Raw genomic sequence first — 18,902 nt, forward strand, 5'->3', positions numbered from 1 at the left:
CTTATTTATACTATCTGGCGTCCCAGCTGTTGGTGATTCATGACTGGTTCACGGGGGACTGGCCCGGCCTATCAGGTAGAGTTGGAGATCTTGGGCTTCCCGCGCATGTGCTATACGGCGCTCCCCTTCCGTGGGACATGGAAAAGATAACTAAGGTGGTTTTCTTAGCGTGGCGTGCTGCGTTATGGCATCCTCGGTGGAATGCTGTTGTCACCCACCAGACCCTGTTATGGAGGGGGAAATTGTTAAGTGCGACGGCGGCTCTGGAGGGGTTCTGGGAGTGGGACCTGTTGGGTATTTCATTAGTTGGGGATGTGTGGAAAGGTGATATATTTAAATCATTTCAGGAACTGCAGGCAGACTTTCAACTAACTCAAACGCAGTTCTTTAAATACCTCCAGCTTCGACAGGCTCTGGGAGAGCACTTGCCGACCACGGGCGCCCTGCCGGAGTTCAGCCCTCTTGAGGCCAAGCTGCTCATGGGGAGTCTGGTAGGGAAGGGTATTTCTCAGATCTATAGGATGTTAGTTAATAAACTCCCGGGAACCTGGACTCAACTAGAACCAAATGGGAATCATGGGAGGGGACCCTAGAGGAGTCAGAATAGATGGAGGCTTTGATGGCAGGGTGCTGGCGGTGTCAGCGAGACTTCGCGCAGTGCAATTCTACTATTTACACAGAGCATATCTGGCACCAATTAGGCTACACTGGGCTGGTCTGCGCTCTACTGCTCAATGTCCAAGGTGCGCAAGAGAGCCAGCGGATTTCTTTCATATGGTCTTGTCCTGTCCAGTGTTCGATATATTGGTTCAAAGTAGTCCGTGAGCTGAGCGAGGTGTTGGGGCAGGAGATGCAGATGTCCGCAAAACTAATGCTGTCGGGCGTGATGGAGGAAACAGGGGGAGCGCGAGCGAAGCGTGTCCTCGCTGGTACGGCCCTGCTGGCTGCAACGAGAGACATTTGCTGCTGCCTGGAACTCTTCTGCAGGTCGGTCAGTTAAAAAATGAAGGAGGGGAGTGGACTGGTGCGCAAGCCAAGAAAAACTGGTGGGGTTGTCCTCGAAAACATGAGCGGGTTTGGGGACGATGGTTGGGAATGCTGCGGTAGGCCAGGATGGGGCTATGACTCTTAATGTGGTGTTAATCATTGAATCGCCGTTTGTCTCCTGGAACGTCTTACTGTCAATTGTTAATGATGCCCTGGAACTTGAGCTTTCTGAGCTATCAGTGTCACTTCTATGTTAAAAATAAAAATTTCATTTAGAAAAAAAAAAACTTCCCTTTTTAAAAAAAATATTTTTTAAATGTATACTAATGAATCAAGTTGCAATACTTGCATGGCCTGTGTTGCACAATGCACATTGTCACTCTACAGCCACTGTTCTTTAGATATTTCTATTGCGCTGTCTGAGGCCAGAAAATTTTTGTTTTCTCCTAATGAAATGGCTTGTGACAAGTTTTTTTTTTGTTAATTTCTTTTTTTTTTTTTTTAAGATATGTATGAATGGATCAGGTTTCTTGTATATATAAAATGTCACTCATGTGACAGTTGCAAAGTGTTTAAGGTTTTAATCCAATTTATGAGCTGTATCTAATTCTGTTGTATTTTAAAATGTTTTATGTATGGTTGTATTTGGTATTTTTCATATTGTGTTATGTGGACCTCCGTCTGTTTTCCATATCATAACAAAATTAATCGAAATATAAGTTGACACTGAGGTCCCCCAAACCACTAAAATAAAACAAAAAACTGCGAAGATGATATGGACTGGTGCATTGCTTGCAGAAAAATATTACTGTTGGGTGAGGATGAAAAAAAAAAAAAGGGGATAGGATGTGGCATCAATAGCAGGCACATAGAGGCCTGTCATGGGTTTCATCAAGTAATGGCTTTGCTTGTCATGATGTCTATCAATCAACATATGTGAACAGACTTATGAATTCATGAAAAACAGTGTAGAATGTTTCAATGGACCCAAGACAATGGCAAATATAAAACTAAATTGGGAGGCAAGTTTTATTAGATAAAAGTTAATAAAAACAAGTTATTAAAAAAAAAAAAAGTGTGGACACAGATCAGCTTTCTAAAACTGAACCTCATTGACAGACATTCTCTCCGTTTATGAGCACAATCAATGCCTGAAAGAATTCTTTGTGGTCTTCAACATTAGGGCACTTCCAAGCCCAAGTTAGTTCAACTAAAAACTTGGGAATTAACCTGGACACAAAACCATCTATGAAAACAGTCACTACATCTTTCTAAATACTCTAAAGCGTATTTTCCCATTTTACACAAAGTAACTTGCTAAAGTCCTATTTCAGTGGAAACTAGACTTCAGCAATTCAGTTTATCAAGGCTTTCCAAAAAATATCCATGCCGCAACAAAGCCTGCAGAAAAATATTAGAAGAATTGTGTTCAACATCAAAAAAGTTCAACCTCGTCACGCCTTATCACGATAAGCTTCAGTGATCTTCAAACGTGTTCAAACTGAAAATGAATTCCTAACGTTCAAGGCGTACCATGGCTCACTACCTGGATTTCTTGTTAATAAATTGAAAAATTAAATGCTCATACATCAGTTGAGGTTTCTCTTTACAGTTCTAAAATTCAACCTTTACAACTTGGGCAGCAGATCCTTTTGGGTCTGTGGACCCTTCATGTGAAATTCATGTCCTCTTTCTCTTAGGAAAAAACGGATTTACGTAAGTTCCAAAACATCTCAAAATATGACTCAGGGGTGTGAAATTCTTATAGCCAGACACCAAGAACATATTCGTTGGGGCCAAGAACTCCATGTTTTCAGAGAAGGACACGGTCTACAGTTAAGGTTATATTTGTATTTGAAAACATTTGTGAACTGCATTTTGGCACAAGCAAATATTAATGTGTAGATTTAATCATGCAAAGAATCTACTGAGTGTTCACAATTTCACTTTTCCTCCAACCCCATTATTTCCAACCTTGAAGTCCTTATACTTCTGTCCTTGTCAGGGGTAAATTTCCTACCCTTTTTTGTATGAGACAAGATTACATAAGAGCTTATGAAAACTAAAACATGCAAGTTAGTAGCTTTGCACAGACTCAAAAGGGAAATCCAACCCTAAAACTATTGCTTACAGCTACCTCTAGCCCCAGAAATTTTAAGCCCTAATGTTAGCTATGCCTGGGTGGTAGTAACTAACCTCATTATTTCAACAGACAATTTTTTTTTTTTTTTTTAAAGTAAAGCCTTTTTATATCTGCATCCCTGCCTACCTAGCTACATAAACTCTTTTCTCTTCCTTTCACCACAGGCAAATTAACAGGCTGTGTACCTCTGACAACTCAATTTCTAGTGGATACTTTATCTAATTACAGATTCCTCACCTTAAAAATACTTCCACGCGTCCGAATGGATGAGGATTTTTGCATCAATTTTTTCACCAGCGGGCTGCGCTATACTACTCCACTGTGACTTCACTCCAGCGTGCTAAGTTTCTAAATCGTTCTCCTTACACACCCTCAGGTAAAACTTTCCAAGGACACCATCTGTCAAAAACCCCTAGCAGAGTAAAAAACTGGTGTTGCACTAATATAAGGGTAAAACTGAGACCTTTTACAGGGGACAGCACAGGCTGACTCTCACAAACGGCATGAATATTACTGGTGTACAAAGAAATAACTGAAGCCATATGATATCTATGTACAATATTGTGTTGTGTATGAACAGTAAAGCAATTTCTCTTTGAAGACAAAGCCCAAACTCTTCCTAATTTCTATTAGATGATTTACTGAGTTGAGTCTCTAACCCTACAGCACCTCCCTGAGTAAGCCCTGAACTCCCCAACTTTCTGACCCTGCGAATCAAGACCTAAAGGGGCATACTTGGTGCTTAATATTAGGCTCAAAAAGGTTAAACTCAACACCACGAGTTGTAACCAGTTCTGATTGTCATAACCAGAGCCCAGTAAGACCTGCCTCATTGGAACTCATAAAATTTATCACATTATATTAATAATTCTAACCCAGCTGGGACTGGTTACTGATGTGACAGCACATCTCTAACATGGTGATCCCCATGCCCCCTCCTTTTTGGTGTGAGCCACACATTGTATGATGCAAAAGTACTGACTGCTTCTATTAAAAAAATAAGTAAAGTTGCTAAAAAAATAATAATTGGAAGGCAAAGCAAATGCCCAAAACTGACTTTGTGAAAATCTAGAGAGTCTGTTAATTCTGCACCTTACTCCTATCACACACATCATAGATCTACAATTTAGTAAGCTATGACATTAATCCCAGCAACCAATAATGTATGCCATAACGTTTGCCACAAATGCACATAGTCCTGCAGACAATTGCGCATTTATCAAACACAGAAGAGAAGCTATATAGTAGGGTTATGTAAGAATCCACGGATTCTTACATGGTATGGTTGTGGGACCTCACTGTGCAATAATGTCACAATTCTATAATGGGTCCAGTTAGGTTTGTTTGTAAAACCTTAGCTCAGCCTCGGGTAGATGTGGCATAGAGCAGGGAGGCGTTAGCAAAGGAACAGGTTTAAAGAATTATTAAGTACCAAAATAGTTAATAACAAAAAATACAATAGACTACAAATCTAACACCTAGTTATGAAAAAAATATAGTGCATATTTTTTTATCTTTAGACACCCAAAAGACAAAATACACCAGAGTGATCAGAAGAAATGTTTTTTCAAAAGGAACAATAATCACTGCTTTTCCACTGAAACGCAATAAATCACTGCAATTTACTGTATTGGGGGGAGGGGGAGGGGAGCAGAGCTAGCCATGATAAGTTGAAACATCTGCAAGCACACTCTTGGACAGGTCGACTCAGACAGGGTACCAGACACAGGGACCAATCTAGTTCAGTAGGACAGTTATCTTTCACTTAGCAGCCTACAGTCCAGTGTTAAATTATTCGGCAGGGCTGCTATTTAACTTAATGGAAGTGGTCCTGCTGCAGGATGCTTAAGATGCTGGGGATGCTAGGCTGGTTCAGTGAACCCTCCTGTGACCACTCCCCTGGTCCTCGAGCTCAGGGGAGTTGTCTTTGGCCTCAGGGGTTGACCATCGATTGTGTTTAGGTGAAGTGTAGCGCAGGTCCAGGTGCCACTTTGCTAACAGGTCTTCAGTTAATAGTACAACCAGCAGCTTACTTTAACTGTCAAAGTTCTCTTGCAGTGAGACTAAAAGGCACTGACTGCGTTTAAAGGTTCAGTGAACCTGGGGGCAGCACCTTGAGAGGTTCAGAAGTCCGATTCCCAGGCTGCATCTGGGCATCCAGCAGCAGTCAGGTTTCTTGGCACTGGGTTCACCAGGGGCCCTGTGGCTGTATCAGGGAGTCCAGGAACTGTCTTTGGGAGTTACTTCTTCTGTCTGGCCCAGCGAGCAACCTTTCCATGAGAGGGGCACAACAGCTACAGTCCTCTCTTTGGCAGTCCTCCAGTTCAGCAGGAGCAGACCAGTTTTTGGTTCAGCCCCCTTTGCTGGGTCCAGGGAGCAGCAGGGTGCCTGGCAGTACCAGTTTTATGCATGCTATGACTTTAGGGGGTGGTGGTGACTAGCCATGGGCTACTGGGACCCTTCCTGCATGATGACTACATCCTGTGAAATGTGGCATCTAGCTATCCCAGAGTGCACTATTTTCCCCACTCCTAAGACTTCGAGACCCTTCTGTAGGAGGCTGGCCAGGTTTGTAGTGGGTACCTAAGTTACTTACACCTTGTACCAGGTCCAGTTATCCCTTATCAGTGAAATGTAGTCAGTGTCTAGAAGCCAGGCTGTCTAGGGGTAGCTGTAGGCAGAGCAGCCAAGGCTGAACTAGGAGACATGCAAAGCTCTTGCAATCCCACTGTAGTCACACAGTACTTACACACATGAAAGACAATACTCAGTGTTACAAAAATGAAAGTTCTTTATTTTAGTCACACAATGCCAAAAATAATTTGTAGGCTATACTCCCTTATGCGGTAAGTAAATCACACAATGGATGCACTAGTAACCAGAAACAGGTAGGTACACAGTAAGGGAATAGTGCAGATAGTGAAAAATCACTATAGGGTGCAATGGGCTTGGGCGGGGGGGGGGGGAGGGGGGACACAAATCATATACTAAAATAGTGGAATGCGAAAGTCGGTATCCCATCTAAGCCAGTGTAGTGTGTAGAGGGGTGCTGGGAGTGTAAGAAAACACCAAAGGTAAGTAATGTACCTCACCCCAGAGCCCAGGAAAGCTGGAGTAAACACACAGCAAGTTTCCTAAAAACACACAAGAATGCAAGAACCAGAAGAGACCGCAAGACACCAACAATGGATTTCTGAACCTGAAGATCTGTGGAAGAAGGGGACCAAGTCCAAGAAGCACTGAAGAGTCCAGGGAAACAGGAGCCCCTGCTAACCTGGATGAAGGTGCAAAAGTGGGACCACCGGTGAGAAGACCAAGTCAGAATTGCACCAAAAAAGAGACACGCAGGCTCCTGGTTGGTGCAGAAGATGTCCCGTGCCGGAAGGATGAACGCAGTCTGGTTTGCATCGCTGGATTCCACCAACAAGCCTTGGTAAACGCAAAGCTCGTGGTTAGCGGAAAATGGTATTACCATGGACCAGGAGGGACCTGGTGGCCTCTACCACCAGGAGGCAGAGGGGGCTCTCAGCAACTCAGAGAACCCTCAGAAGACCAGGCAGCGCTCACAGGAGTACCGCAGCATGGAGACAAAGAAAGTGCAAAAGGAGGCCCACGCAGCACAATACAAAGGATTCCCACGCCGCCGGAGAACCACTCAGGAAGCTGTGTGTCGCAGGATGTGTGCTGGGGGCCTAAGCTTTGCTGTGCACAAAGAACTTCTGGGAAGGTCACACATAAGCCTTGGCAACTGCAAATCACGCATTGCACGAAGGTACTGTCCTGCATAGGGAGGCAAGCTCTTACCGCCACCATTGAACAGCTGGACATTGAGACTACCTGAAGCACTTTAATCCACCACCCGTTTCACTGGATCCACGCCTGTCGTCTGGAGAGGGGACCCAAGTCACCGGTCGTCGCTGCAGAGAGGTGCCTGCTGAAACAGGGAAGTGACTGTCACTCCACTGGAGAATCCTTCAGTTTCTCTGGTGCTGGCTGGAGACAGGTAGTCCTCGGAGGATGCACGACCTGGAAACTGTTGCAGTTGCTGCCAGGAGTTGAAGTTACAAGGTTGCAGAAGTCATCTTAGCTTCTTTGTTGCAGTTTTATAGAGTTCCTGGAGCAGTCAACAATTGATCCTTTGGTAGAAGATGAAGTAAAGGATGCAGAGGATTCCTGCTGGAGTCTTGCAATCCGAATCTGAAGAAACACCCAGAGGAGATACCCTAAATAGCCCTGAGAGGGGCATTGGTCACCTAACCAGGTAAGCACCTATCAGGAGGCGTCTCTGATGCACCTGCTGGCACTGCCCACTCAGATGCTCCCAGAGTTCCCCAACCATTCTGAAAACAAGATGTCAGAACCCAGGGACACTCTGGAGGAGCTCTGGGCATCACCCCTGGGGTGGTGATGGACAGGGGAGTGATCACTCCCCTTTTCTTAGTCCAGTTTTTCACCAGCGCAGGGACTGGGGGTCCTTTAACCAGTGTAGACTGGATTGTGCAAGAGGGCACCATCTGTGCCCTCAAAGCATTTCCAGAGGCTCTGGGAGGATATCCCTCCCATGCCTGAAATACCTATTTCCGAAGGGAGAGGGTGTAACACCTCTCTCCTAAAGGAAATGCATTGTTCTACCTTCCTGTGATTGAGCTGCTCAAGCCTGGGAGGGCAGAAGCCTGTCTGTGAGGTGGCAGCAGCTGGGGCTGCAGTGGAAACCTCAGGAGACTGGTATGGCAGTACTGGGAGGACATGGTGGAGCCCCCAGAGTGCATAGGATTGTGCAACCAATACTGGAATCTGTATTGGGGTACAATTCCCAGTTTTTAGACACCTTACATGGCCGTGTTCGGAGTTACCATTGTGAAGCTACATATATGTATTGACCTATATGTAGTGAACACTTATAATGGTGTCCCCAGCACTCACAAATTCCGGGAAACTGGGCATGGACAACGTGGGGGCACCTTTGCTAGTGCAATGGTGCCATCACACTTAGTAACTTTGCACCTAGCTTTCAGGGTCTGAAGGTTAGACATATGGGTGACTTATAAGTGACCTGGTGCAGTGAAAATGGCTGTGAAATAGTGCATGCACTATTTTACACAGGCTGCAATGGCGGTCCTGAAGAAGTCTTTGTATGGTCTCCTTATGGGTGGCAAAAGAAATGCTGCAGCACATAAGGATTCCCTGGAACCTCAATGCCCTGGGTACCTATATACCATATACTAGGGACTTATAAGGGGGGGGGGTCCAGTGTGTCAATTTGGAGTGAAATATGGAGTCACTAAACTGTAATGACAAATTTAGAAGGAGAGAGCATAAGCACTTGAGTTCTGATTTGCAGGACTCCAGTGACAATTTAGAAAGACACTGACAAGCAATCAATAAACCATAAGCTCTGGGGTCCTGACTAGCAGGATCCCAGTGACAGTGTCAAAAACACACTGACAGGCAGACATTGGGGGTAACATGCCAAAAAGAGGGTACTTTCCTACACCTTCTCTTAGTGTGTAGAGCTCCCTAGCCAAACCTATAGCTGTGACTACCTTGCCCTACACTCCCCTTGAAAAACTGGTTTGAAAGCAGTATTTACCTCTCTGTCAGAGATGCAAGCCTGTCTACCAAAACAAAAGCGCAGCCCCTTCCTAGTGTGATGAACAATTGCCCTTCAAAGGCGGCTTTCCCCTTTGAAGCTGACAGCCTTGCATCACACCTACTCAGCCCAACCTGCTAGGAGGAGGCCACAATTCTTCACTCAGAAGGTCGTCTGTTCCTTTTACCCACAGTCATTCTCACGTCTGCCCAGAAGAGTGTTAGGCTATTTCATGGACAGCAGCTGTTTGCAACAAAAGACAGTTACTGGAAAACCTAGGCAAGAAAGTGGCAACTTTCTAAAGCTCCCATGTGTAAAATACTTACATTAGATTGGACTTGGGCAACAAGCTGTGCTTAATGCAAAATTATTCTGTTTATACTATGAAGTATCTGATTTATTAGTCCTACCATAAAGTTAGCACTACTGAGTTGTTAGTGTATAACTCTATACAAGCCAACAGGGCTACTAGCCTTACTACAGTAAAAACAACAATGCAGGGTTTTTACTGTCAGGGCATGTAAAGTCATCAAATATCTTTATTTTTAATATTATAACTGTTGGACTTTTGCTTATGCAGGGTCATCCCCAGACTTTTTTGCCTCCTGCCTCCTATATTTTTCTGACATGTTGCTGTTGGCTTTTCAACTCTGAGCACTTTACCACTGCTAACCAGTGCTAAAGTGCATATGCTCTCCTGTTTAAATTGTATGTAAGTGGTTCATCCATGATTGGCATATTTGAATTACTAGTAAGTCCCTAGTAATGTGCACTAGAGGTGCCAGGGCCTGTAAATCAAATGCTACTAGTGGGCCTGCAGCACTGGTTGTGCCACCCACATAAGTAGCTCTGTAATCATGTCTCAGACCTGCCCCTGCAGTGTCTGTATGTGTATTTTTACACTGTAAATTCGACTTGGCAAGTGTACCCACTTGCCAGGCCTAAACCTTCCCTTTCCTTACATGTAAGGCACCCCTAAGGTATGCCCTAGGTAGCCCCAAGGGCAGGGTGCAGTGTATGGATAAGGTAGGACATATAGTAATGTGGTTTATATGTCCTGACAGTGAAATACTGCCAATTTCGTTTTCACTGTTGCAAGGTCTGTCTCTCTCTCATAGGATAATATGGGGGCTACCTTTAAATATGATTAAAGTGTAGATTCCCCTAGAGAGTAGATGGACATGTGGAGTTTGGGATCCCTGAACTCACAATTTAAAAATACATCTTTTAGTAAAGTTGATTTTAAGATTGTGAGGTTGGAAATGCCACTTTTAGAAAGTGAGCATTTTCTTGCTTAAACCATTCTGTGACTCTGCCTTGTTTGTGGATTCCCTGTCTGGGTCAGTTTGACAGTTGGGTTGTTTTTCACCTCACACCAGACAGTGACACAAAGGGAGCTGGGGTGTGATCTGCATTTCCTGATTAGCCATCTCTGCTAGGAGGGAGGGGTGGAGTGGTCACTCTCATCTGAAAGGACTGTGCCTGCCTCTGACAATGCTGTCTCCAGCCCCCTGGTGTGTGTCTGAGGCCTTGCCTGGGCAAGGCAGGATTTCACAAGAAGGTGTGAGTCCCCTTTGAAGAAAGGTGACTTCAAAGACTAAAATGGGTATAAGAAGGGCACCCAAACTTACAAACTTTAGAAACACTTCTGGAATCAAGAGGAACCTCTGCCTGGAGAAGAGCTGATCGCTGAGGAACAAGTGCTGCCCTGCCTGTGACTGTGCTTTGTGGAGCTTTCCTGCAGTGCTGCTTCTGCCAGAGTAAGAGGGCAAAGACTGGACTTTGTGTGCCTTCCATCTTGAAGAAGAAATCTCCAAGGGCTTGATGTAGAGCTTGCCTCCTGTTGTTGAAGTCTCAGGGATAGCAAAGACTTCTTCCTGCCAGCACCTGGAGTCTCTGGAGAGACCCCTACTCTGCTCTGTGGTGCCCTTCCAGTTCCTGGGACCCTGACAGGAGAGGCTGGCAGCCTAAGGACAAAAATACACGCACCGAGCGCCGTGCGGAGAAAAGATCGACGCGAATCCGATCGCGGCTGAGAAAACGACGCGACGCCGGTTCCGCAGCTGAGAAACGACGCCGCAGGAAACGCGACCGAAAAACCGACGCCCGGAGCAGGAGAAACGACGCGCAGCATCGCTGACGGAGGCTGAGAGATCGCACCCTGCGCCGCGGGACTTTCGGATCGTCGTGTGGCTGGCTTTTTCAACGCGCACCGCCGTGCCGAGTTGTTTTCGACGCACACAGCCGTGCAGGGTTACTTTCGACGCACACCGCCCGTGCGGGGTTATTTTTGACGCAAACCAGGTACATTTTTCACGCTAGCAGCGCTAGTGTGGTGTTACAACTACCTAAAGACTCTTTTTATTTTAAACCTTAAAAAAATCATAACTTGACTTGTGTATGTTGGATTTTTGTCGTTTTGGTCTTGTTTTGTCTAGATAAATATTTCCTATTTTTCTAAACTGGTGTTGTGTCATTTTGTAGTGTTTTCATTAAGTTACTGTGTGTGTTGGTACAAATACTTTACGCCCAGCACTCTGAGGTTAAGCCTACTGCTCTGCCAAGCTACCAAGGGGGTAAGCAGGGGTTAGCTGAGGGTGATTCTCTTTTATCCTAACTAGAGTGAGGGTCCTTGCTTGAACAGGGGGTAACCTGACTGTCAACCAAAGACCCCATTTCTAACAATAACCCTGGCTTTAGGGTGGATTATGTCGACCTTAGGGGTCACTCAAATATTAAAAAGGATGGGTTGGGCTTTGCCAAAGACTGAAATGGCAAAATCTAGTTAGAGGTTTATGAACAACTGTAAGAGACTGCAATGGCAGAATGGGACTTGTGCTTTTTCACACTTGTTCGTGGTGGCTCAATCAGTGCTTCAGTCCAAAAGCAGCACAGCAGGTAACTTACAGGCCCTTAGGTACACCTGGTACCATTTAGTAGGGACTTTTGATTAACGTATGCTGGCAAAAAGAGGGGGAAGGAGAGGGGGGAAGCACTGGGGACTAAGTTGTTTTCAGTGTTGACACAAACAGCAGCATCAATCCAAAGGTTTGGGGGTGTTTCTCTAAAATGAGGCATTTCCTTACAGCTATGATGCCACTATCATAAAGCGACCCCTTACATGTATGTAAGAGGAGAGGGATGATGTTCAGGTGGCTATCATGTCACTACCCGTTATGCTGGCCACAATTAACTGCCAAACACAAATCTAACAGAAGATTTGCAGGCCTCGAAAAAAATAATTAAAAAATTCCTAGACCAGGAGGTCAAGTAACTTGAATAATCTACTCAACGTAACTAATGTACTTGACCCGTAAACGGGTCTCAAATTGTGGGATCCTGACAAATATTTTATTTTACAAAGTCACCTTTTTCTTCATTCTCACATAAGTGCATCTTCATATATGCGAGTTTAGCATTTCTGCTGCACAAAAAAAACTCTTTGGTTTGATTAAATAGACTAAACATTTGCTTCATGTATAATAAGAATCTAGCCCACATACTGTATAGCATGCACATGATCCAAGACTTGCCTTTTAGTTTCTGATAGCATTGCCATCAGGGCAGGAGTGTTAAAAAAAAAAAAAAGATTTTTGTTTGGCTTGTTGGGCCACTATTTTTTGTGAGCCAGAGATTACGCAAAGAAAGCTTATGTAGATTAAGATGTATTCCATTTGTATTGTATTTGTTTATATGTTTCCATTAGCATGCAACCATAAGTGCATCTTTCCGTTGTTCATGTAGTAAATGTGAAAGTTTATTATAAAAAAATAAATAAGTAAAAAAACACACAGGGAGGGAGAGTTTCTTAGTTTGTTTAAACACTCACTTTTAATATATTTACTACTAAAGCAGGATGTGGTAGCGCACTGTCATTTACAGACAATAAATTTCCAAGAAGTGTCCAAAAACCTTCCCACTAACTTGCAGCTTTACTGATAAAGCCATATAGTGCTTTAACAATAATCTGTGAAAATTGGGTTTCAGAAAAAATATTTATCATTAGCTCATCACCATATAATGTGTTCTGATTTGTTTTCATCCTATTCAAACATTTTTTTCGTTACACAATGTACAAAAATCGGCTTTTACAACTACGGAAATATATTTTGAAATGTTCGTGCAGATGACTTAGTTATTTAAATGTTGTGTATTAGGAAAAACATGACACCCTACAGTATTTAATTTCACACTCTCAGATTAGCCGGTCAGACAGTTCACCTTACAAAATCCTGGAACTCTGCAGTCAGAAGGCAAAGTATTTGTAAGAAGACAAACTGACTTATGACCTCGACCTCTGAACACAGAGCAAATGTGACAAGATAATAAGATTTAAAGGCGTCTTTATTGCTCCTTCACTGTGACTGTACAGAACGCCTGTTCTTTGTCAACTCGCCAGAAGGGGCGAGTAGGTTCTAAAAATAGCTCAGCCTGATCAAATACGACTGCCATAGCGAGTGGGCGAGTTGATTTTTCAGGGCCTGATATGATACAGAACATCTCTCACACACACAAGCTTCAACTCAGTAAAACTACCTAGACACAAAGAATGCCAAACTACTGAGCAACCTGGATTATTGCTGTCCTAAGAGGTTAGTATTCCAAAACCAAAGTCATACACTTCAGATCAAAAGGGTAAGAAAATGGTGCGCAACTATCAACTATGACCAGTTGTGATTCCACCCCCCCCCCCCCCCAGTATCATTCCCAGTGATTAACATGCTCATCTCTCAGACAAATTATTAGTACAGCATCTGCACACGGTGCGCTAAACACATTTTCACAGGTCAACCTTCACTGCAGTCTGTAAGGACATCCCAGACCACACACTCCAGACAATCCGCTTTGATGCAAAGGCCTATTAATGACAGCTATGAACTATTCTGATGCTGGTTACATTGTTAGGGAATGCTTTAGATTGAGATAATTAGAGGAAGATGCATATACATTGAAGGGAGCGACAGTTTCGTCAAATGCTTGAATCTCATCAGGAGATAAATACAATTCTTGGTTTATATCAGAGACAGCTGTTATGAACTGGCACGCTTAAACATACCCCTGGAGACATCCAAAGCAGAAGTGTGTACAAAGACCTAAAGTGAAGCCAGAGTGAACCTTGAAGATTTTTGATAGGATAAGCAGCACAACTTTCCAAACACAAATTGTATTGTGCATCTACATTGTTCCTGTAGCACATCTTTCCTGTAACAATAGAACAACCTGATTTCCCTAGTCTCAAAAACTCTTTGGGATTATTATAACTACAAGGAGTAAAATGAAGTTGTTAAATTGCATTGGAAGATCTATAGATGAATATACCAGGGAGCAATTAATGAAGCTGAAGACAGAAGCTTTGTCCCATGCTGCTGAGCACTCATGGTGGCTAAATGCTTCCTAAAACCCTAAAAACAGAGAGGTAGTCTCTTACAGAAGTGATATCAGGGATGTGGAATTCCTATCGCCCGACGCCCGGGACATCTTGTTTGGGGTCAAGGGCAACAAGTTTTTATGTTTACTTTGTCCTTGGGACAAGTAGGCCCAACCCCCTGCAGCACAAACCCTTTGGCTGCCTGTTTACAGAGAGTGGAACTCTCTGCAGTTGAGGTAATGTGTTTCCAAAAGATAATGCTGTTCGAACTTGTATTTATGGTTCATTATTTGAAAACCTTCACTATTAGGGTGAGTGCTGTAAATAAATGTTTTAAGGTCACACTTCACTACTGACGTTGGTTCCAGTACAAAAACAAAAAAAACGTGTATACACATGTTTGAAAAGTTTAGGCTATGAGGCTAAGTATAATGCTCCCAGAATGCTCTCCGATTATATGCAAATGAAGTGTCATTTAGTAAAATGTTTTGATGCATGCTAGTATTTCCCAAAAATATTTCTAATGGAAAATCAGTGTAACCATTTTCAACACGATTATGGGAAGCATGAAAATAAACAAACACTGACAAAGCCAACTGATCTGACATATTTTTATAAGTCTTTTAGCTTCATCAATGCGTGTCTTGTTTTGACATGGCTTTTGTAACACTTTATTGTTGTGGGAGCTACCAGGCCCTCAACATTGTAACAAACACTGGCAAAAAAAAACCAAAACGTTTTTGAACTCTAAAAGCACATGTTGCCACCAGTGGCATAACAAAGGCCCCGCAGCCGCCCTCCAGGGGGCCCCTTCAGCACAGCACCTGCCCTGAGTGAGTCTGGAGAGGGGGCTCCTCCATGTTCTTTGCAAAGGGGCACCCTCCAGTTTCGTTACGTCACTGATTGCCACTGTAGTTCCTGACACTGAACAAAACTACTTTGTGTGCCAATATGCTCCTTGTGGAAGAGAAGAATGCGATCACTCACAGTAAAACCAGCCGAAAGAGAGAGAAATAGAAGTTTAATAAAAACAAAATGTCTTTGTTAACACCAGACCTAATTAGGGACCAAGACCCACATGTCATGTCAGGTAGCTTTTTGCATGTCGCAAACAGCGACTTTCGCTGTTTGCGACGTGCAAAAAGCACATTGCGATGCACAAACCCAGTTTTGCGATTCGGTAACCTGGTTACCGAATCGCAAAACGGGTTTGCGACTCGCAATTAGGAAGGGGTGTTCCCTTCCTAATTGTGACTCGCAGTGCAACATAGGATTGTTTTGCGAATGCGGGCGCAAACCAATGGCAGTTTGCACCCATTTCAAATGGATGCTAACACTTTCACAAAAGGGAAGGGGTCCCCCTGGGACCCCTTCCCCATTGTGAATGTCACTGTAAACATTTTTTCAGAGCAGGCAGTGGTCCTGCTCTGCGTTTCATTTTTCGTTTTTGTAATGCATCTCGTTTTCCTTTAAGGAAAACGGGCTGCATTACAAAAAACTGCTTTATTGAAAAGCAGTCACAGACATGGTGGTCTGCTGTCTCCAGCAGGCCACCATCCCTGTGAGGCCGCCATTCGCAAGGGGGTCGCAAATTGCGACCCACCTCATGATTATTCATGAGGTGTGCATTTGCGAAGCCCTTGCGAATCACAGATGGTGTCAGGGACACCATCCTACATTCGGATTTGCGACTCGCAATTTGCGGGTCACAAATCTGAACCTACCTACATGTGGCCCCAAATTATTAAAGAAAGTCACAAAAGTGCACCCATGGTATATGTCGTACCCCTATAAAATATTTGTGAACTGTATTTTAGCATGGGTAAATACACATGTGTAGATTTGCTCATGTGAAAATCTATTGAGCATTTGCAAGTTCATTTTCCCTCCAGCCACTTTCTTCCCAACCCTGGAAGAAGTTCTAATCCTGCCATTGTCAGGAGTAAATGTCCACCCTTTCTTATTATGGGAAAATATTAGAGAGAAGCTGGTGAAAATCTTTAAAACATGCAGGTTAGTAGGTTTGCAGACTCAAAGGCATTCCAGCCCTGGAACTATTGCTTTCTGCTTCCTCCAGCCCCAGTATGCAGATCTGCAGAAAGGTGGAAAAATAAGGAAATTGCTACAGTAGGGATTGAAACTGCAAGTATTCAAGCCCTACTATGGTAGTAGCCCTGGCATAATCAGAGAGGCTATTATCAGAGCTCTTACATAATGAGATTGCTGCTATAATTTGGCGCCACACTACATGGCACCAAAGGGACAAGTAGATCTTTTTACAGGACAAGTAGATTTGAGAAGCAACCTGTCCCGTGGACAAGTAGATATTTTAATAAATTCCACACCCCTGTGATATGGATGGCTATTGGCAGAAACAGTAACCTTCTCCAGCATACAGTAGGCAAGAGCAGACGATTTGCATGGAGCCCCATATGTAGTCATCTGTCATTTACTTTTCACATTTTTTGGCTGCAACCTTTAGTTTCTCTAAGCAAAGACTATCAAATTGAAGTAGCAGAAGAAAGTACTGAAGCGGATACCATGGAAAAAATAATTATTTGTTATCAATCTGCAGTAACTGGCATAAACAAATGTGAGTGAGTAGGGGGCATATGCACTGAAGTGTTCTCAGCTGTGATCAATAATTAAAAAGGTCATACATTTCAAAGTTTTCAATGTCTAGCAATCAAATTCGGAAAGTACTGATCATAGTTGTGCAATGCTGCAAGAAACTAGTCACAAAAAAAAAAGTAAGTTCAAACATAATTTCACAATATATATTATTAAATGTGGAGCAGTTTAATATCTGTTTTAAAGATACATATATCTGTGTTTATCGAGAATAAAGAACTATCACTTAGCAAAAGTGCTTATATGTACATAGGAGAAACTATGAATTGCTCTCCCCAATTCAATACAAGTGTAACTTACCTGTTATATTATTCAAAATGTCCTTTAACTGGCTGAAGCTATGCAATAAATGATCCTGTTCTTCATCCTATAAATAATAATTGAATCAAACAATTAACTGAGAACATCCACTGAAACATATTTTCATTCCTATCCTTAAGACCTTATGTGCAAGACCCTCACACCTAGGACAAATACAAAGATTTCAAAAGTTCTGTACTTCAGACCAGGAGAGCTAAGAATTCAAAAAATCCCTACATGCTTTAAGTCTTTCAGGCATGTTCCCAAAACATCTGCCACAATACCACAAGCAGAGTCTAGAATTTGGATAAAGAAACTATGTACAACTAAAGAAAAGAACAGGTTACTTAAGTTTGGTAACATTCTTTCTGGTTGACACCAACTGCTGATTCCTCACCTTTAACATACTTCAAAGTAGCCCATCAAATTCTTGGCCAATGTTGCGAAAAGCCGGTAGTTGGTGCCACAGGAAGCAGAGTTGACTTCTTACCAAACCAGAAGTGATGGAGCTGAAAATAAGCATTACCTCTGCATGCTTAAACCAGTTTCTTTAACCTTTCTCCTTCCACACTCTAGAAGCAGTGTGTAGAACAAAACGCCAGAGACAATGTGTGGAATCTGTAATTTGGGACTTTTTAAATGTGAAGCAACTCCACACAGAGAGGAGAGAGGGTTGTAAGTAATCTTTGGTTATTGTACGGACTATAAAGTATGTTACTGAAGTAACTTGTTTTTATGATGGATACCGCTACTTGCAGATTCTGCCCCTTTAGAATAGATAACACAGCAGTACCTTCAAAAAGGTAGAGTGTCTGGATAGGGGAGTCAGCCCAAAGAATTCCTTCTGAACCGCGTAGTAGAAGGGACCTTCTCCTCAAAGAAGACTTCTCCCAAAATTCATGAAAAAATGCTTCCTTTGCCAAGGCCGACCAATACTAGCAGGCATACACTCAATTTGTTCAGGCTTAAGAGAAGAGATAGATAGAGGAACATTTACAAACTTTGATGAAAAATCTACTGTCCTATGCAAGGGACACAATGGGCATGCTCTGAAAACTGGATAATATCGATTGGCAACAGGACTACATCTACTAGATCTAGTGAGTCTTTACACACTTATACAACACGAACATGGGATACAAATAGTAGACAACACTGTTGAATATGTCACATCAGTATAGTGCTTGGAATTAAAAAAAAAAAAACTACGATATCAGAAATGCTTTACTTCAACTTGTTGAAACACAGGGGGCTGCTATGGGAGCCAAATTCACTTCCACCTATTTCTGCATACTAATGGGTGAAGTTTAAAAAAAAAAAAATGCAGCTATGGGCAGATCAGTTTCCAAACTTTATTCCACACATCTTTTGGGGATTTTACATAGATGACTTACTTGCACCTGTCAAAGATCAACTGAAAGCCTAAAAACCTAACTCTAATTGATCGACTCAAACAAATGGAACATAAACAACTTCAAAATTTTCAAACATCCAGGCATATTTTTTGGATCTCACTATCTACATTAAGGACAACTACATACAAACTACCCCACACAGAAAAGACACTGCAGCAAATTCAGTATTACAGGCCAACAGCTACCATCCATCCACCATCATACAAAATATCCCAAGAGGGGACCTACTAAGAGAAACTGTAGTCAAGAGGAAAACTACAAAACAAACAACTTAGGAACTAATGAGACTCAAACAGACACAATATAAAAGAACACAACTGGAAAGGAGAAACCATGAAAGTTAATCACAGAGACCTTATTTCAGAGGTAAACAAATCCATTAAAAAAGCACCAGATTTTTAACCAACTATCACAATTGGTGTCACTGAATTCGTCAAGTATTGACGAACATGGGCATTTACTAATAAG

The 18,902-nt window shown here is 42.8% G+C and overlaps 1 protein-coding gene across 3 annotated transcripts in view; it reads right to left on the reverse strand.

Moving 5' to 3' along the window:
• GBF1 (golgi brefeldin A resistant guanine nucleotide exchange factor 1) overlaps positions 1-18,902 on the reverse strand; it is a 1,570,387-nt gene that overhangs the window by 1,528,002 nt on the left and 23,483 nt on the right. For all 3 annotated transcript variants that reach the window (XM_069240539.1, XM_069240538.1, XM_069240540.1), the window contains one exon: positions 17,020-17,086. In XM_069240539.1, coding sequence (XP_069096640.1) covers positions 17,020-17,086 — 67 coding nt within the window. The remainder of the gene's footprint in view (positions 1-17,019; positions 17,087-18,902) is intronic.

The sequence above is a fragment of the Pleurodeles waltl genome, chromosome 6, assembly GCF_031143425.1.
Source record: "Pleurodeles waltl isolate 20211129_DDA chromosome 6, aPleWal1.hap1.20221129, whole genome shotgun sequence".
NCBI classification, from domain to species: domain Eukaryota; kingdom Metazoa; phylum Chordata; class Amphibia; order Caudata; family Salamandridae; genus Pleurodeles; species Pleurodeles waltl.